The sequence below is a fragment of the Sebastes fasciatus genome, chromosome 12 (genome assembly GCF_043250625.1).
Source record: "Sebastes fasciatus isolate fSebFas1 chromosome 12, fSebFas1.pri, whole genome shotgun sequence".
NCBI lineage: Eukaryota > Metazoa > Chordata > Actinopteri > Perciformes > Sebastidae > Sebastes > Sebastes fasciatus.
In genome coordinates, this window is record NC_133806.1 from 12,481,473 (window position 1) to 12,502,546 (window position 21,074).

A 21,074-nucleotide genomic window follows, 5' to 3' on the forward strand; every position below is an offset into this window, starting at 1 on the left:
GGCTCTCCACTCTATTACTTGCACTGACAAGTTGTGTCTATTCTTCAAATTTAATGACAATTCTCAGGAATAAAAACTCCATTCTGACAGTAAAACCAAAACAATCTTTTACTTTTGAAGGTGGATGCGTGTCATAGGGTTTCTGTTGAAATCTTGTTGCTCAGTGTACAGAGAGAATGTCGCCAAATGATTTATTATTTATGTTTTATGTTCGTGAAGCAGGAAAAACTCGGCTATAATAGGACCACTGAGATGAACTATGATCAGCCAGCCATTCAGCCGACATACCTTTTGTTAACTCTCAGAAAAGCAACGCTGTCGGTGGCATTTTCAGTATTCTGTGGATGACATTTTCTTCAGGCAGGAAGTTTCCAGGTCTGCAGTGATATACGAGTTGACTTCTCGCTCTCCCCTGTGTGACAGACCTATCAATGAGTCCCGGCTTAGCTCAGGGGAGTTTGTCAGGCTTACCTGGTGTTAGCGATGGGACATCTCTCTCTGCTTGGGGTTATGTGTGTGTGTGTGTGTGTGTATTGAGGAAACGTACAGTATACATTCCATATCGCCTGTTCACTGCAGTGAGCAGCTGTTAACAGCATTACGCACTGTGTATCTATCTGTGTAGCATCATTGGGTGTTATTTCTCCCTGAAGTAAAGTGTGCCCTCAGGTGATGCTTTCTTTCTTACTGCATTCCTCACATACAAACACTTTAAGACCTGCAGGAAACAACACGTTATGGTATGTAGCATAGGTGTTAACCAACCTATAGGGATTACAGGTCTTCCAGAGAAAGATTGGAAAAAAGACAGAGTTAGAGGGAGGGATGAAGCGGCGTGTATCCATGGCAACGGCGCCGGTCCACAGTGTTTTTAAGAGAAGTGTATGATGATTGCAAGGGAAGGCAAATGGATTCCCTGTGGGGTTTACTTCTTTGTAGCTGTGGCCCCTTTTTTGTGAAAACCATTACTGAAAATGCGTGTGTGTGTGTGTGTCTGTGAGACATTTTCAGTGTGTGTGTGTGAGTGAGACATTTTGAGTGTTCTCTCAATCCTCTCTGTGAAGGAGTTTTTGTGGCACAAAAGCACCTTCACTTCCAAGGCTTGATTCCCATTTGGATCGCACAAATCAAGGTGCAGAAAAAGTAAACTCGAAGCTGCAAAAGACATTTTTTGAATTTCATTTCCATAGTGGTGGTACAATAGTGCAACCTGATCCCATGCTGATCATTTTAGGGCATTTTGGAGATACTGAAAACATTGCTTTTGCCTTAAAGGCAGGGTTGTTTAAATATTTTAGAAACATTTTTTGTTATATTATTTAAAATTCTCATTAAATCCTAACAGCAATCAATAAATCAAATGCACTGACAAAAACAAGAAATCTGTGGCTGTCGCAGGACTGTAATAAACCCGTCCAATAATTACATTGGGGGCCGAATGAAATGATTGGACAGGCTACCTGTCTGTCTACCTACGTGCACTCTGCCTGTGCACTCTAGTGCTGCTAGCTACATTCATTGGGGAAAATGGGCCCGTTTTTTTGGCTGGATCATTTTTAAAAGTCTAATGTACTCTTGCTAGTTACTCAAGATCGCCCACCCTGCCTTTAAAGACAGTTTATTGCAAGCCTTCTGCCTAATAACAGCAAAGAAACTATGCTGCGGCATTGGCAAATCTGAAACACCTTCAGCACAGCATTGGCTAAATGATTTGTCAGGTAACCTCCATCTTGGAAGAATCAGGTTTCCTTGCAGGATGAATTTGATTTATTTCGAAAAAAAATACATCCCGCCTTATATTGCTTTTCTTTTCTATTCTGTTTTTCTGGCTTTACTTTATAGGAAATTTAAGCAATTCAAGTGTGAATGGAAAAAAAAACAGTACATTCGTACCGAATATAATAAATATTATTCTTAATGTTAAAGTTTATGTTCAATGTGTCAGATAGGGTCAATGTAGTTCTATAGCATTCTTTTTTTGCAGCTTTAGATTGATGTATTGGAAGTGAAGCTATACTGTATAGCATCAAATGTTCCCACTAATGTGTCCACCCCCCCAGCACTCATGGCATTGCAATGCACTTTGCAACTGCATTTACTAAACAGCTTGTGTCCACCAAAGTGCACATGCTCATTTAAATTCACAGCAATTTCCAATATGAATGCATAATGCCTCCCCCACCTCTATCTGTATTTATGTGTGTGTGTGTTTGTGTGTCTCTCACACACACACAATCCCTCACTCAGTGTTATACCGCTTTTCGCCCACTCCCTCCCCCATAGTTAGTACTACAGTTGAGCAGGTTGTACGTATCAACCCTGACGCACACAACCTCTAAAGGCACATTTCCACCGAGAAGTTCCTGGTAATTTTTGTCCTGGGCCCACTTTTCAAGGAACTAAACTTTTCTTCCGCCCATTGTTGCCTGTGTTGTCTCAAACAAAGAAAAGTGTTCTCTCCTCATCCTAAAATGTTCTTAAATCGATAATAGAGGTCTTCGTTGTTTATAAATGAAGCAGTACACGAGTTGAAGCCATTGAAGTAGTGGCGCTGTGTGTGTGTTTATTACAAATCAGCGTTTGTCATCCCTGCAAACCCCACCCAAACGTTCCTGTACTTTCAGAAAGTACTACCCCCTGACCAGGGCCTTTTGGGGGGTAAAAAGGCCCCATAAAATGTCCCAGAAATTTGTTTAGACCCTGGTCCCTGCAGTCTTAATGCAATGAGTTCCTCAAAAGGTTCCTCAAAAGTCCCTGCGGTGGAAACGGGGCTTAAAGCTTGTTTATACTCACGAGACACCGTGGTGCGGGCCTCTGTAGATGGCGCATGCTACGAACATGCACAGAGGCGTTTATGCCCAACGCATTGTTTGTTGCAATACTGTATACTCAGGGGGCATACAAACAAAATATACTGTGGATAAGCAAGAAGTCAATGAGTGTTACCGGAAAGGAAAGTAGGCAACAGTAGTAAACACCATCGTACTGCCAAACATTGCAATTGTGTACTGTAATTACTATGGTCGCTTACCTCCAACTTAAAATTATACTTAGTCTCTCTGTGCTTCCCCTCAGGTTACCACTCTTTGCATGACACTTCTTCTCTCATATTCTTTCACAGTCTGCATCAAAAAGCAAGCTTTCGTCATTGTGTCTCAATGAACAGTTGTAGAGATGTCTGTACAGGCGAACCTGCTTTGCCAGATTTCAGTCTTCCCTGAAATGAAGGGCGCAGTGTGCACAGTGGGCGCGTAGTTCTAAAAATTCAGAGGTGCACATCCAAGCGGCGCCACAAGCGCAATGACGTAATTTTCTGGCACACACACCTCGCACCGGCTTCACTACGGCTTAACCACTACACCAGGCTTAAGACTCCGCATTGGTGTGTGTGGGGGGGTGATAGCCATAATATAGGCCGTCCACTAACTAATCTGAAGATCGGCGGTTCGATCCCCAGCTCCAGTCTGCCTGTTGAAGTGTCTTTGGGCAAGATACTGAACCTCAAATTGCTCCCGAAGGCTGTACCATGAGTGTTAGTTTACATCCTGATGAGCAGATGGCACCTTGTATGACGGCAATCAGTGTATGAATGTGTGTGAATGGGGTAAATGTGGTGTAAAAGCGCATCGAGTGGTCGGAAGACTAGAAAGGCATTATATAATTGCTAGTCCATTTACCATTACCATTACCAGTATTCATTATCATCATCCACACACACACACACACACACACACACACACACACACACACACACACACACACATAAACACATGTGTTAACAAAACATCATTTTAATCACTTATTCACTCACTTACTGCCTCCCAGAAACACATCCCACACCTTTACACTCACTGCCTCCCACATGCACATGTACACACTGCTGCCTCACAGTGTGCTCTTGTAGCTATTAGGCTAGTATCATTAAAGCTCTTCAGTCTAATTATCTCCCCTGATGAGCCGCAGGTCTCAATGGGACGACGGGGAGAGATCCGGCGTGATTGACTTGGCCTGTTCTCTTCTCAATGAGCCATTAGCCCAGTGAACAGAAACACATACAGTATATACCCACACACACATGCACAGACCTGCGCTAATGTAAGTCACCTCCCCGTCTTCATTTACATCTTTGTGAAAAGACCTGTCAGTTGTTTGGAAGAAAAAGAAGTGTGCGATGGAGGGATGAGTGTGTGTGCGCGGTGTGCACTATCTCTCAGTTTTGCGAAGGTGCGTTTGTGTTCGTCACTTTTCCTCTCTCATGAGCCAGGTGCCACAGGGGAATGCTGGGAATGTAAGCCGGTGATGAGTGATGGCGACAGTTTGCCAGAGAAACAGAGCGATGGAGGGAGATGGGAGAAGGGAGAAGGGAGGGGAGATGCCTCACGTTTACTCTACAGATATTGTACCAACCACTGATAAGCACTGTCACACCGCAGGAAAAAGATTTCCCCCTATGGATCATCGTTCATTTTAATTCCCTCATTAATCAGGTTATGCCACGGTGTTTGGGCAAGTGAGGATGGTATTTGTTTTCGATATGGGCTGCGCATGCATGCCTGAGTTATGAAAGCCAATAGAGAGAAAGAAGGTTGAAGGGAGGACATTTAGAAATTACAAAATAATTTACAGTAAGTTGGAAGCAGGGAGGGAGGTAGAAAAGAGTGATGGTTAACCATTAATAAACGTAAGCATATTATGACTAACTGGGCTAAGAGAGAGAGATAGTGCTTCACAGTCAATCTGTATACAGTATGTGCATGTTTGTCTGAAGGGTAGAAACAGAAATGCAGAAGAGAAGAGAGCTCAGAGGGACTTGTGGCTAGAATTTATTCCAGGGCATAAAAATCCCTCCGACCACCGAGGTCATCTTATCTTTACAACTTCTGATAATGCTGGTCCATTAAATTCTGAGTGGGAGTTTAGGAAGATGCATCTGACCCCCACAGGCCAAGGCTCAATGTGCAATTTTGAATGCATCTGTCTTTCTAGAGAGAAAAACACACAACTATGCTGCTTGTCAAGACTTATTGTTATAAAGTAAAGATTTTCCTTTTTCTCACAGGCCCCGAAGAGATTGAGACATCCTTTTGGGCCATTAGGCAGAGAAATGTTGAGCTAGGATGTAGTAGACAGTTAATCAATCCTTAGTAATTTGTTGAACTGAGTGTGGCTACCTTTTAAAAGCATTTATAATTCTGTAATAAAGTGTGGGCTTTAGCCATGCTTGCGGCATGGCTCTAGGGATGTCTCTCTGACGGTTAGTCAGTTTGTCCAGACTGAAATATCTCAACAACAGCTATTGGATGGATTGCCTTGAAATTTGGACAGACATTCATGAGACATTCAAAGACTTCAATGATCTCCTTGACTTTTCCTGTAGCACCATCATGAAGTTTACATGTGTGATTTTTTTTTTATTGAAATGTCTCAACAGCTATTGGATGGATTACCGCAAAATTTAGTGCAAACAATCATGTTCCTCTTCAGCCCTGTTCTCATTCCCAGGGCATCAAATACAGACGCTTTGTCACGGCCGTCAGCGCTGGATACCGACACACGAGGCATCCTTTAGCACCAGTATGAGACGCACCAGGCGTTCCATTAACTATAGTGTAAACCCATCCGCGGCAACAGTAAACGCTCAGAGAAAGTGCTGTGGTGATGTAGTTTAAAGAGCGAAAAGACACACACCGGGCAGTCGGGAGGGGAGGTGGATGGGTCCAACAAACACAAGGCTTTCATCCAGGAGATCGCTGTTCGTGTCCCGTGTGTTAAGTCTCACTTTCACGTTACAATCAGCTGTTCGTTCATGTTCCCTGTTCACAACGTTAAGTTTGATTTTTACTTTGCAAACGTAATAGTTTTGAGCTGAACCATGAGGTCTTTTCCTAAACCTAACTAAGTAAGGGATAATGTACAGCGAGCCGGTCATTGTTGTGAAAGAAACAATCGCCCTCAGGGGGTTTCTTTCACAACAATGACCCGCTAGATGTACATTATCCCGCTTATTACACCGCTACTAACTTAAGAAATCAATAATTTTACACAAAAACGGTTCGCCAGAGTCCGACATCAGAACTGCGCCCATCAACGGTCTGCTATACATAGCAATGGTCTGCTATAAAGAAATAACATACTGCAGAACGCTGTGATTAACCAATTAGAATCGAGTATTCAACAACGGCGTGTAATGAGTAGTTTTGTTGCCTCATCAAGCGTTTTTGTTTGAATTCACAACGTTAACCACGTGTTTACTGCGACCGTAATGTGACGCCGAGGGATCCTAACAAAGTGTCAGAACGTGTTGGTGATTTTGAGTGAAATGTCTCAACAGCAAAATTTGGTGTAAGCAATCATGTTCCCCTCAGGAGATGGGAACTTGGTTACCATTCTACCTGCTAAACATCAGCGTGTTAGCGTTGTCATTGTGAGCATGTAAGCATGCTGACTTTAGCATTTAGCACAAAGCACTACAGTGCCTAAATACAGCTTCACAGAGCCGCTAGCAGACTCTTAGTCCTGTTATCTGTTATATCTCAGGCTCTACTTTACTGCATATCACTGTTTAACCTTATTGAATGGCTTTGACTCACTTTATTTGCAGAGGAAATGAAAGGTTGAATTCCAGCTAGAAATTACAGGAAGGAAATGGGCTGTGGTGTTTGCAGAAGCACATGAGATAACCCTTTTCAATTACCGGAGAGTTCAGGTGGAAATTATTAGAGAGATGCTTTAGATTCTCCAAAGCAGCCTGGTAAATCAGGAAACCACGCCTTCTCTGGAGGGACGTAGACCACATACTACACGCCATAACAAACTGCAGATCATTTGGTCTTCAGTATACAAAGAGACCAAGAAGGGATTTGGGGGAAATCCCACAGGAATTCTGCTGTATTGGGTGTCCTGCCTGAGGGAATGAGTGAAATGTCTATTGTATCGATTACAAAAGCTAGAAATTACTCACACAGTAGCTATTACATTTAATTGGTTTGAGTCAAATCCATCAGAATTATAAACGATGGCTATCAAAATTGAAAGAAAAACAAACAAGGGCAATTAAGATCACATTGCTCTCTAAAGTGACATCCCTGTTACTAAAGTCAGCCCCTCAGTGTGTCCTCTGTCTCCCGCAGAGGTGGGAGAAAAGGGGGAACAGGAGAGAAATGCTGGGAACAGATGGCGGAGTGGCCCCTATGTTCAGCTGCCTGGGTGATTATGGACACAGCTGTCAGTCACTTTGCATGTAAGTGTGTGTGTGCACTTGTGTATTTGTTTTTGTGTATGCATGCAGTGTGTGTGTGTGTGCCTCTAACTCCCCCATGTGTTCTCCAGTTCCTTTGTACTCGGTAGTGTGTCGGTAAAGTTGCATTAGATCCACGTGTTTATTGCTACGACATATTTTTGCGAACATAATGGTGTCGTGGCGGAGCTCAGAGCTCAGATCAGAGTTCACACAAAACCTCGCAAAGAATGTAAGATTTATGTCACCTGTCCACGCTGTCATGAGCAAAATCTCTCTCTCTCTCTCTCTCTTTGGGACTTTGGCATCATGTGTTTCTTTATCATTGGGCTTTACCCCCATCTAGTGGTGCTTCACATTAATGCTGCTCACTCATTGTCAAATGGGAGCTTTTGCATGATGCAGAATTCCCAGGTACACCTCATTAACAGGTTCGCTTTATTTGACTTGATTTGATTGTTATTAAATTTAATAAGAAGAGTTTCATTCTAAAATATAATTTCTATTATTTGCAAAAAAACAAATGGCATCTACACACTTGTAAAACTTAAAGGTCAGTTTGCTGATACTGACATTATTATCTATGTTGACCAAGTCACTGAAAAATGATAAATTCTTAAGTTTAAAATGATTAGACCTCCATTATTTAATCTTTTTGGCCACTTGGGAGCAGAAGAACAAGCTGTAATATGGCAAACCTGTTAGCAAACAGTTGCCTATTTACATATTCAGGAAAGGGAGCAACATTATTCATTTCATTGTGCCCTCCAAGGGAAAAAAAATTGGACACCCTTGAGCTAGTCGCTAACTTTGTCTGTCTGCTATTTGGTGCTGGGAGAGTGAATCAAACCATTAAAGTTGCGAGCTATAAAACCAAAACAATGAGCTAAAAAATGCTCATAGCTGTCTAGCTATTACATATTAGTTCTTGATCTATTGTTAACATAAAAATATAGATTAGAGCAGCTTTAAGTACCATTTTTGACACTGTCCTCATTTATTGTTTGTTGTCAGAACATCAACTCGTCTCACAAATTTTTAAAAAAGCTGCTAGTTCTTTAGTCAAGATGTACCCATCAGTCACAACATGCAGTGGTTTTAGTGTTCAACATGTGGAACAACACAGACATCCGCTGTCATGTCTAATTCACTGTCCCTGTCACACACACAGCAGCATGTGTGGAATTATGATATAAAAAAAACTGAGCTAATTAGCAGCAGCTATTAGCCAGCTGTGGAAACTTTTTTTGCTGAAACAAATGAGGAAAGAGGAGGAATCACAGAGGGCGCACTAAAATTCATGAATAAAACATAAAGTGTCGGAACACTTGACATTTTATTTTTTGTTGTTGTTGTTGTTTATATCTACAGTTTTGAATTTGCATACAGATTTTTTTGCTTATTGCAGCTAAGCGTAGGATTTGCATGATTTGAGACTGCTGCATAATGTTCATGAATACTTATAGGTATTTATGTTACCTAGAGTATCACTTTTACCGAATGCAATAGTGCTACGTCTTGCCTAATTGGCTGAAAGGGCAACCCCTAAACCTTGTGTTGCAGCCTAGTTTTTTATGATAATGTTTTATATAGTGTTTACATTTAATCTGTGAATACATGTCTCTCTCTGCTGCCTCATGTCGTCATCATTGGAGTGGTTTCAATTGGCACGTAGCTGTCCATCACATCGCTGATCCAGTTGTTGTACATGCACAGCTTGGTGTAGACGGTGGGGTCAGCTGGGTTTCTGCAGCCGTGATTGAACCACTGCACGCCCTGCAGCTTGCCATCGCACACCATCACGCTGCCACGACCACGCTGGAGAGAGAGAGGGGAGAGAATAGGAGACTCTGTAGTGGGTGTTCTTGGGAAATGTATGCAAGTTAGTAGGTGAAGTAAAATGAAATGAAAATGCTGTGGGAAGCAGAGAAATAAGGCAGTGTGATCCACCAGTATTTGTTTTGGGTTGCTCACCAGGCAGTTATCTGTGTTTGCTTGTCCAGCACAGACCATGAATGGGCTCCAGAACAGGAACTCGGGGAACGTGTTCACGCAAGTCTGGTCATCCACAACAGGCACAGTTATACACTTCAGGCGTGGAGAAGGCTCATCTGTTTCCAAACAACAAGAAGGTGGGTTATTATTACTCTGATTCATTCAAACTAGGGTTGCACAATTAATCGAAATTGCAATTTACACCAATTTGAAAAAAATTACACCATAATCATTTCAATGAAAATGAGAATTATCATTCACTCTAATATTGCAAATCATATTGCAATTGCAATGTCAGTCAAAATAATCACAATTACATATTTTCTCAAAATCTCGCAGCCCTAATTCAAACTATCATAGATATCTCATCTGAATCTGTAACATAAGTCCAATTTAATCATCGTGATATATTCTGTGGCATCACTCAATCAATCTGCCACAAACCCTTTCTTCCTCCTCCTCTTCAGCTCCATGGATTACTTCCCATTTTTATGCATTACCACTTCTTACACCGGAGCATTAAGGTTTAAACCTTGAGTAAATACTATTTTCAAGGTCTACCTCTTTTAATTAGTCCTGATCACTGACTGGGCATTTTGAAAGGCAATTAGAAACGGCTATGATTAAAGAAAGCCATTTTTTTTTTTGCCGTTATTAAAACAGAATGTTCATGCCTTGTTAGCGTTGCAATGACCAGAATATTGATGAGCTCTTTAGCAAGTAAATGCACCTGCTTATCAGAATCCAACATGATGAAAATGTAAAAGTAATAGTTGTATATTTTGTATTTCTGTCTCTTTATTGAGTCTACATTTCTGCTAAATGCTTCCTGCTGTAAAGTAAGTGGTGCCCTGGTGTCATTCATATGCATTTATTTTAAAGAGCACTATATAAGAACTAATTGCGGCAAATAACAGCAAGTATTTCAACAAGGCAACACTGTGGGGGGTTGCCTTTTTTATTAGATGGTACAGCTGAAGATAGCAAGGCAAGGGAGAGAGAGAGAGGGGACGATATGCAGCAAAGGGCCACCAGTCGTATTCGAACCAGGGCCGCTGCTAAGGCCTTCAGCCCGGTTGCATGAAAAGGTATATAAATGACATAATAATGCTTCAACCAGGTGATCGGTGTTCGATATCGGTGTTTTGTTTTGTAAGATACATTAATGACGTGTAATATTCACGTCTCTGCGAGGCAAAATGTGACACTGACACACTATCCTCTGGTTGACAGGCGGGTTTATAACACGCTTTGGCATGATACCCGGTTTCAGTCTTACTACATGGGGCGCCTGCCGTCCACTCTACCAGGTGAACTACCAGGGCACCCCAAGTTACTGTAGTTATACAATATAAACCACCATGGACAGGGTTTTCATTGTTTAGAAAATCATAAATTCAACTACAGTACTAAAAAGATTTTGTCAACAACACAGACAAGCCCTGTGTTAGTCTGGCAACCTGTCCAGTGTGTACCCCGCCTTCGCCCAATGTCAGCTGGGATCGGCTCCAGCCCCCCTGCGACCCTGAATAGGATAAGCGGTTACAGATAATGGATGGATAACAACACAGACAGCATATTTGGGGTATTATTGTGTTGTAGTACTTCATGAGTCACAGAGATTAACATTTTTCCCCTCCCAGGCTATGTAAAGGGTCAGTTCACCCAAATTACTACTAAAATCCCTATTTTCTAAATACTCTCTGGTGCAGTGGTTCCCCAATCAGACATACTTAATAGGCTTCTTTTTTTAAAAATCCAGTGTTTTCTTCTCCCTGACGCTGAGCCACTGTTCTGTTAAGTTGCTCTTAAGTTGTTTTAACTGCGTACTTTTCTAATGCAGGGCGAGGTTGTTTAGCAGAGAGGGAATGCTCTGTGAATGAACTTGTGTTCCGGTCTTCACCGTGCCATTATCCTGTTTATATCTGAAAAAAATAATCCAAACTTTAAAAAAAAAAAAATTAATTTAGTTTTCTTCAAATAAATGAATGAAATGCTGAGATGTAGGCCATCTGTATATTTTTTTTTTAAAGTTTTCTAACACACCCTCCGTGAAGCTTTGGCGACCCCTAGTGGGGGTTGGAAACCCCAGATTGGGAACCAGTGCTCTAGTGGTATCTATCCATCCAGATAGTTAGGGTTTTTTATGTCCAGGGTTTGTAGATGACTTGAATTTAATTTGTTGCACACAGCATTTAAGAAAACGCATTCAAATTCAACATCTCTTTCCAGATATAATGGAGCTGAATAGATAATCCACAGAATTACCTGTCAACAATTCTCATGGGTATATTTTCTACTGAAAAAAACAGTCACTGAGATCTGTTTAAATTTTCATCTCCATTGTATCTTAGAGTCAAAGCAGGTTTCAAAACATTCCAAAAAAGATTGTACGAATGCATTTGACATGTTTTTCCGGCTTCAAAGATGCACATAATGCATTTTGATGAGAAACTCCGAATGTAAAACAACTATTACAAGAACAGCTCTACAGGAGGCCTTTAGTTACATCAGATATTTATAGCAAAACTGGAGTAAAAATCTTGTAGGACAGGGAAAACTTGTGGACTGGATTAGGGAACACTGGCTTCGCTGCAGTTATACTAAATTGTAATGAGGCAACAAGTTAATGAGGTGTAAAAGCCACAGTAGCTCCTTTAAATCCACTTACATCGATTTGGGATGGTGGATCCCCAGCCACTGACATGGCAGGTCTCTCCAGGCTGTGGGCAGCGGCTGGGCAGAGGGACGGGTTGGACGTGCTGGGTGAAGCGGGCGGGTTCAGCCAGACGGACCATGGTGAGGCTGTGGAACGGTGAGCGGTAGTAGGGACTGTGAACGATTACATCAGCAACGTAGATGTGCTGCTCGGTTCCCTCATCCACAGTCACGTCATGTTCCCCAAGAGATGCAACGGTGCTGTAGGCTCTGCAGGGACAGAGGAAGAGAGGCTAATTTATTAAGCTCAGGCCGACCTTTCAGGCCTCAGGCAGAAACAGACCCATGACTGAGGAACAGTAATCAGACATGAGCAGCAGGTTAATGAATGTGGTTTAATTAAGGAGGAACACCAGTGGAATTCAACAATATTAAGTCTTTCTAACACTGACTGCCCAAGACATGCCTTGCTCAGTGACTTGTCAAGACAGATTATAGTGATGTCTCTAGACATTATGTATTAAGATGTAATAGCACTGCATGTGCGGTGCTACGAAATTATAAAAACAGCTGACAAAAATGTCCGACCCATTCATGACTTTCTGCTTCTTATTTCTTCAGGTAAATTGTGTCAGACGCTGGAAAAGCTGAAGACCGAAGGTCATGCTGAGAAGGCGACAGCATTTGAATTACAGGTAAAAAATAAAGTGCTTGATTTTATGGTTGAATTCTAATAAAGCAGAATATATCAAGCACCTCAGCCAGGTTTTATCAAACTCAAATTAGATTTTACTGCTGATACTTTGGGGAAATTGGACACACATTAAATTGCAGTGCAGCTATTAGGATGAAAATACGGCTTAACCAAAACAAAAGCAACTTTTTATATTAAGTGTTTTCTTTTGTCTCTTACAAGCGTGACAGTCATAAAAACGTCTCACCAACAAGACACAGAAAATTCTGACTTTAAAGGTACAGTGTGTAGGATTGGACGGCATCTAGCGGTGAGGTTGCAGATTCCAACCAACTGAAACTTGCCAAGCGTGTAGGAGAACTACAGTGGCAGATGTGAAAACGTGAATGGCCCAATCTGGAGCCAGTGTTTGGTTTGTCCGTTCTGGGCTACTGTAGAAACATGGCGGTCTGCTCCGTGAAGAGGACCCTCTTATATCGACTATGTCGATATAAACAGCTCATTCTAAGCTAACTAAGCTGATTCTTATTTTCAGGTGATTATATACTAAAGAAAACATACTTATTAACCTTATATTACATTTCTGCCAATAGATCCCCCTAAATGCTACACACTGTTCCTTTAACAATCACCAGTACCTACTTGGGTGCACAGTCAAAAGACGTTACTATCCACGACTCGTCAATGAGAGCTCCACTGCAGGACACTCCTCCACCATGCAGATAGACCTGCCAGGGTCTGGAGTGAGGCTGGCACACCTTGTAGTCCTCCAGGGGAAACGCTCCTGTAACACACCAACAACATCAAAGAGAAACCAAACGGCTATTCTAATATTGATTTATTTTATTTTAGACATGATATGGTAAATATGTACCTGCGAGCCCCAAAGCAACCACCAGAAGGAGAAGATTCATAGTTGTATCTCTGTTGTTTTTGCAGCGTACTTCTGTAGCTCTGATAGTGTGATGTTTGATGAGTCTGGAGTCTTTATACCTGCAAACTCTTTAGTGGACAGTGGGAGGAACAGACTACTTTATTACTGTCCAGCATCATTTCCAGTCCAACCTTTGTGATAACCTTATCAGAGACATTATCAACACCTACGCTTGACAATACGTTCAGTTAGAGGGACACACCTTGTGTAGGAACCCTCATTTACGGTATACGTATGTGAGATATTGTTCAGACATAATAGATTCCAGTTACAGTTTCTGTGAAGTTTATGTCTTTTTCATAGCAAAAATCTGCTGTGCAAAGATTCTTTTGGCTTAGCGGGATATATTAAAGCCATTTTTTATGGCTCGTCTGTATTAAGTGCACTCTAAAATGAAAAACGGTGTCATAGATAAATGATCAAAGCTGTTGTAGCACCACGAGAAGTAATAATAAAGGAGATACGAGTGGAGATGTTATGCCCACTGCTGTTTATAAAGTTAATATTTCACCGTGATGCAATTTTAAAAGGCTTGTCTTAAAATATCACAGATTGCACAACCTCCGCTGCCCTTCTGGGAAACCAAGATATCTGCTAATAGTGTTCCCTTCCCTTTTGAGTCTAAAAAGATGTTTGGAAATCATTTTTGTCCATTGATAAATAATGACTTTTTTATGCACTCTCAAAGCTGATAAACATTTCATGAGTTCAGTTTTTTATTATTGATCTAAGTAAAAATTGTGGTACTCACATTTTTGAATGATCGTATGTTTTGTGGACAGTGAACACTTTTGACTAAATGATTAATTTGACCCCAAACGCCTCCCAAAACCTCATGAATTATTAATGTTTTGCAATAATTTCTTTCCTCCGTTGTTTGTTTTTTATACAAAGAGCACAGCCGGTTTATTTATTTTATTTATGTAATTGGTCACCCATTAGCTTCAGCCATAGCAGTTACTAATCTTCATGAGGTCCAGATGTTCAAATAAAACATTACAACCACGAAAGCAAGGTCCAAAACTATAAATGGATAATGAAAACAAAGCTGATAATTACAACAATACGCAACAGATGTCCATAATATTCATGACAAAATAAGACTACAAGAGGAAAAACACGTATTGTGTTCAGTCATATGATGCTTTAGGTAAACGTGAAGGCAGTTTTTAGATTCTCTAATACTGTTGGGTAACTTATTCTACTCCACAGAAGTTCTGTAAATAGCTGTATGTTTTAAAAGCTAAGTCTTGGGTCTGGGGGATAACTAATCATCACAAGTCATTTATCCACATATCAAGTGGGATTGACCAGACTGAAAAAGATTTACCAGAAAATATTGCTTTCATCATGAAAACAAGCAGACTGCACATCTAATCTGGTTTCAGCAGGAGAGAGAACAGCAGAGCTGGGGACTATTTGATAATCTCTCTGTTTCTAATGATCATTGATTTATTCATGTTGTTTTTATTGACCCAGTCATACACAGCTTGTAATTCAACTCCTAATAAATTGGTTAAGTCATGACATTGATGTGCAGAGTAATGTACTGAGCACAGGTGACCCAACAATAAATATTGCTACAATCATAAAAGTAGCCGTTGTAGTGTGCGTTTTGCCTTCTTATCAGAGAGTGAGTCGAAGGTGTGAAGCCGTAATCTTTATTCCAGTCTTGCTATTGTCAAGTTAACAGTTATGCGTCGTATGAACAAGAGCAGTCTTTAAGCATGTTACACTGAGTAATCAATTCATTCTGTTCTGTTCAAAGATCATTCTTTCCATGATATTGCTGAAAGTGAGACACACAAATCCTGGGAGGAAAACATCCACAATACACATTTAGGTGTTTATTTTACTTCACTTTGTCTATTTGCGTCTGTAGATTTCTCCTAAATTCACAAAAAAGTTAACACAAGTTAATGCCTCATTTGCATATTATAAACATGAAATTTCAAAACACTTGTAAAATGAAAAAATTATTGTCTTAATGTAAGTAATCAACTGGAAAAGTTTCAAGGTGATATGTTATTATTATTTTTACCCTATTCACATATGGTGTCTTGCAAAATGTATTGAATTGTACAATCCATATCTTTAAAGGCAGTTTTCTAAAAAAAAAAATTTTCTGATACTTCAGTAGCACTTACATTCACCAAACTTTCATTCCTAACTATATTTTGAAGGTTTTTACAGAGGTCATATCATTCATAGTCTTATTTATAGAACATTTTATTCCCAAAAATATAGCGGATATGGATTTTTTTTATGTCTGTTGACAGTAAAGGGAGATTTGTCAAGCATTTAATACTCTTATCAACATGGGAGTGGGCAAATATGCTTGCTTTATGCAAATGTATGTATATATTTATTATTGGAAATCAATTAACAACACAAAACAATGACAAATATTGTCCAGAAACCCTCACAGGTACTGCATTTAGCATAAAAAAAATGCCCAAATCATAACATGGCAAACTCAAGCCCAACAGGCAACAACAGCTGTCAGTGTGTCAGTGTGCTGACTTAACTATGACTTTCCCCAAACTGCATGTGGTTATCATAAATTATATAAAGCAGATAAAGTATCATAAAGCATGTCTGTAAAGGGGAGACTTGTGGGTACCCATAGAACCCATTTTCATTCACATATCATGAGGTCGGAAGTCAAGGGACCCCTTTGAAAATGGCCATGTTAGTTTTTCCTCGCCAAAATTTAGCATAAGTTTGGAGTTTGTCCTTAGTGACAAGCTAATATGACATGGTTTTCTCGTTCCATATGACACCAGTTTATTCACTCTAGCTTTAAAACTGAGCCCGCTACAGCCTAAAAATCACAAGTTGTATTAATGGGTTAAAGAAATTAGTCGCGTTAAAACAGATTTGCATTCCGTTTTAATATTGTGCTAACTTTGACGGCCCTAATACACTCATTTTAAAGTAGCATGCCTTTTAGGTGTGACAGCTCTTGAATGCATTAAAATGACGAGCTCTAATTAAAGATGTAAATGCACCCAAATCAAAGCTGAGATTGGAATCCAAATAATCAAACCATATTTTGTAAAAAGTCAGGGACAAGTTTTAGGTTTTGTTCGCCAAAGAGAATTAGTTTTTCTCTGTTGTGCAGCAGCTGCAGATGAAATCATATTAGTGTCAAAGCCAAATCTGATCACAGTCGGCAGATGAGAGGAAACATTTGACACAAATTTTGATATCAAACGCAGAGTGCTTCTCAAATCGATCCAGATCTGGATACAAATATCAGCATTGGCTGCAAACACAAGGATCTGCATGTGGCACTATATCTAAGTCATTGGTGTGTATAATTATATTGCTTGTATAGTAGCAGTAGTGTTTTTTCAGAAGTGTTAGTAGTCCTTAAAATACGCAGAAATGTGTAGTTTGTCCTGCGTCCGTCTGCTACCGTATATATCTTTTGGATCAACTAAACAAGATGAAGCTTGAAAGCAAATGTATCTCTCGTGTTTGTTTTGGTTGTAGCTTCAGAAGAGGCCACATGTTGTAGATTTATGCACTAATTAAAAATCACAACATCCTTACATCACCGCTTGTCAGAATCCTCAAAAGAAACCTCAGTCTTTGTTGTTTATTCATCTCTGTCGGTTTCCTCTGCGCTCACATATTACATGTTGTTTCTTTTCATCCATTATTAATTGCGACAGAAGCCTCTGTTCTGGTGCTGCCTCCGCTGATAAAAGCGCGGTGCCTCGTTGCAGATTCATACGGACATAAACACGTGATCCTTTGCATCAGTGAGATAAAAGGAAGCGCAGGTCTTACACAACGAGACAGGAGAAACATGCACAATTTACTATATCAAACAGCAAACTAAATTCACATTTATCCACCACAGACACTAGTTTTTCTGTATAAATATTTTATTTCGAGATATGACACAAATATTTAGATTTATTCAGATGTGGGATGACTGAAAACACCAGTAGGTGGCGATAGATCATTACATTATTTTCATCATTTTCATGGATAGTTGTTTCTTGACTCTGAGGGAGAAATCTGTTGGTACATGACAAGATGCTGTGTGCTCTTTCGCCACTGCCCGCCAACTTGTTCTGTCCTGTTCCTCTGTGCAAGCTGTTAGATGTTTTTTCAAAGGATTACAGTCCTTGTTGGGTGATTATCATCTTTTACCGGCTCAAGAGAGTGCCACAAAGAGCAGGGGGTGCACCATTTTTGAAGATGCAAGTTGAGAATGTCAAATGAAGTTTGGGCGTGTGAAGCTTGATAGTTCTCACGCTGTCAGAAAACATAGCTGAGGTCTTTGGAATCAGTTTTGTGTTTACTTCTGGTAAAAGTAGTGGTACAACTGGTCGTTTGCAATGCCAGCGTAGGTGCTCAAGACTGTGGTAGTGTCGTCGTAAAGATTCCTGCGGGCAGAAAGAGAAGACTTTAAATATGAATCCACTCCTTTTTTATACTGCATCAATGACACCGCATTTAAAATCTCTTACTTTGCCTTCTCCTCCAGCTTCAGGCCCTTGATGTCCTCCAGGTATCCACTGGCAGTGTTGACTGCATTGTCGTAGTAGGACCTGATGGTGCCTGTGAACTTGGTTATAGTGCCCTGCTCCTCATCGTCAACCTGCCTCGGCATACGGAAGCTTTCAGCGCCTGCACAAAACACGTCAGAGGTGTCAAAGGGCGCCAACAAGACACATCATCCATCACTTATTTATCCGATTCTGAATTCAGTTTCACGGTCTGAGAGTGCACTTACTGAGAGCGAGGACTGCAACCAGCACAGTGATGACCAGCAGCTTGTTCATGGTGTCACTCGTATCTGGGAGGGAAGAGAATAGAGACATTTAAAGCTTACCTCTCTTTATCCACTAGGGTGAGACATTGTCATACATTTCTCCACTAGTGTGTAGCTGATATATTTGTGTTGATATTAACTGAAGTCTTTTTTTGCTCTTGTAGCATTAAAACAAAAGTTTTTTCTTGTTTGCAATTCTGATGAACATACAGCTTTGTCTAAGAATATTCATTTTTTGAAGTAAAAGTGTCAGTACTCACTGTATTCCTCTCCAGAAAACAGAGTAAGAGGCACCACTGGCCCAACCTGTTTATATAGGAGCGTGAATGTGTTGACTTGTCGCTCCCAGAGCCAAAGTGCACTCTGTGGTAGATAAACCTGCACTGTTGCTCGGTGTGTGTTTATGGGAGCATGTGTGACATTGCGCCTTGATAAAACGGACATCTATGTAAACACAAGGATGTGAATATAAAGCATCATCAGAAGCCACTGATTGGATTTTTATTAGCACAGAGGGGGGCATCTTGTTGGTACAGTTCCTACTAACTCTGCGTACGTGTGTGTGTGTGTGTGACGCTGACTTTGAATACACCCAGATAAATGATGTTCCATTGATTAGGTTAGTAGTTCATTAATGCAGCCCGCTCCTACACCTTGCCCTGTCCACAACGTCCATGAGGAGGCCTCCTAATTACTTGCATAATGTTGGTGATGCGTTCATGTCACATTGCAATAGTCCTAAGTCCTATTAACATGGCCGTCAGTCTAGAGTGTGTTGAACACGTCATCTGACCATTTCAGGTTATGAAATATTTAGGCCAGCTAGATGATATTTATTTGAGTTAAAAGTTTATTTATTTTTATGTTTTATTTTCCTTGTCCGTGTAAAAGATCCCTGAACAACTCATCCACTCATCAGTGGGTTAATCAGAAATGGAGAAACAACTGTTTTAGCACAGGATTTGTTGGCAAAGTGGCATGAAAATGTCTGTTTATGTGATTTGAAACTTGGGAGTACAAAGTGCAGACCAATTGTGTATTTTCTGTTGTTTGTGGTGTGCTCATACAGCCTTTTTTTCTTTTTAAATAGTAATAATACCATGGCATTTCATACCATAACCAAAAGAATACATTTTTAAAAAGATTTTTTGCCATTTTGAATGGATCCGTTTTTAAATCAATTTGTTTGTTTTTATTTCGGGTTGTTTTGTGCTTTTAGCCTTGAGGTTGGTAAATATTTGGGCTCTGGTTAATAAGTGCAAATGCTTTTTTGTTTACTGCGGCAGAACATTTGTACAGAGGTGTGATTCATTCACTTGAGAAAAACATATTTTCCCTGTTTTTCTGAATTAACAACATTGTTATCTCATAATTCTGAGAAAAGGTTTTCATGGTAAAAAAAGAATCTGCTCTGTTTTTCTGAATTAACGAGATACCTCAAAATCCTGCTAGAAGTTCTCACCCATGCAATGTCATTAAAGTCAATTTTAAATAAATGCATAAATAAATTAATATGTCTATGAAATAAATAAATGTGGCTATGAAATAGATCTTGAAATAAATAAGAGGCAATACATGTATAATTAAATGTAAATATATTTATAGATGACTCAACATAGTTAAATAAATAAATAAATAGGTTTTTATTTAAAAGATACATTTTTAATTTTTGACTTTTACTTATTTCAGGGAACTTTTATTCTTAGTAGGGCTGCACAATTAATATACATTTTTATCTAAATCGCAATATGGCCCACTGTCATTTTGTGGGAGGGGCATTATTTGTTAAAGGAGAAATGTGTGTCAAAATACCATTCTACATTTAATATTGTCGTGCTGCAGAGTTGTCTGGCCTACACATCATAAGAAAACATCTTTGTTTGGTACAGATCCCCGCAAAAATCACACCATAATCATTACCTCCGCCAAGGCCAAGGGCCTTGGGCCAAGCCGTCCGTGGTGAGAAAGAAAAAAGCGATAGATGACGGGATGACAGACAACGTAGTGTAACGTTATACAGACATAACAAGGCTGCTGAATGAGAGAGGCATCCGCCGATACGTTACACGGAAACACACCGTAATAAGCCGACCACTTCACGGTACCGCCAGCTGTGAGCTGTGATCTGTTTTTAAAGTCACGCACCTTGGCGGAGGTCTGCGCTCTCCGAGTGCCATTCTAGTTTTAATGTTTTTCAATGAAAATGAGGTAAGTAATCGTAAAAATAGTAAAAAATGATGGTTCTCTCTAATATTGCAAATCATATCTCAATTGCAATATCAGTCAAAATGATCACAATTTGATATTTTTTCAAAACCTTTCAGCCCTCTTTTTATTTCCATCTGTTATATTCAAATGAATGGGGCGTGGTTATCTCACAGATTCAGACCGATGCAACAGCACAAGAATTAGCTAGCTAGCACACCCCGTGGTCCCTCCAGTTAACTGGAGGTTCGTCTCCGGAGCTGCCGACTGCTCTCCTCCCGGGGAAGTAGTCTCGTAGCGGCGGGGAGTGAGGCGGATGGACTGCGGGTTGTGCTAGAAATCTAATTCTTGTCTCATTTGTGGTGTGATAAACAGTAAATCAAATTCAGTGGCCCATATTGCTATTTTCCAACTGTATAGCTGTCAAATTTCGCAGAGACCGACCTTCGTTTAGTGACTGTAGCAACTCAAATTCAGCCAGCGTAAGACCCAGCGGCAGTGGTCTGATTCTGCTGTCATTACACAGGTTCGACCCAGCCACAGGCGTAGTTTGTGTTGG

At 40.3% G+C, this 21,074-nt stretch overlaps 2 protein-coding genes across 2 annotated transcripts; both read right to left on the minus strand.

Moving 5' to 3' along the window:
• Positions 1-7,857: 7,857 nt before the first annotated feature.
• On the minus strand, positions 7,858-17,246 carry LOC141779885 (trypsinogen-like protein 3). The gene is made up of 6 exons (XM_074654932.1): positions 17,077-17,246; positions 13,459-13,586; positions 13,227-13,368; positions 11,904-12,160; positions 9,212-9,348; positions 7,858-9,055 (listed from the first exon to the last, which is right to left on the minus strand). The coding sequence occupies exons 2-6, from the start codon at positions 13,496-13,498 to the stop codon at positions 8,873-8,875; spliced, it is 759 nt and encodes a 252-aa protein (XP_074511033.1). The 5' UTR covers positions 13,499-13,586; positions 17,077-17,246; the 3' UTR covers positions 7,858-8,872.
• Positions 17,247-17,396: 150 nt separating this feature from the next.
• apoc2 (apolipoprotein C-II) lies at positions 17,397-18,664 on the minus strand. Its single transcript, XM_074654941.1, has 4 exons — positions 18,571-18,664; positions 18,272-18,334; positions 18,006-18,165; positions 17,397-17,921 (listed from the first exon to the last, which is right to left on the minus strand). The coding sequence occupies exons 2-4, from the start codon at positions 18,318-18,320 to the stop codon at positions 17,834-17,836; spliced, it is 297 nt and encodes a 98-aa protein (XP_074511042.1). The 5' UTR covers positions 18,321-18,334; positions 18,571-18,664; the 3' UTR covers positions 17,397-17,833.
• Between the last annotated feature and the right edge of the window lie 2,410 nt (positions 18,665-21,074).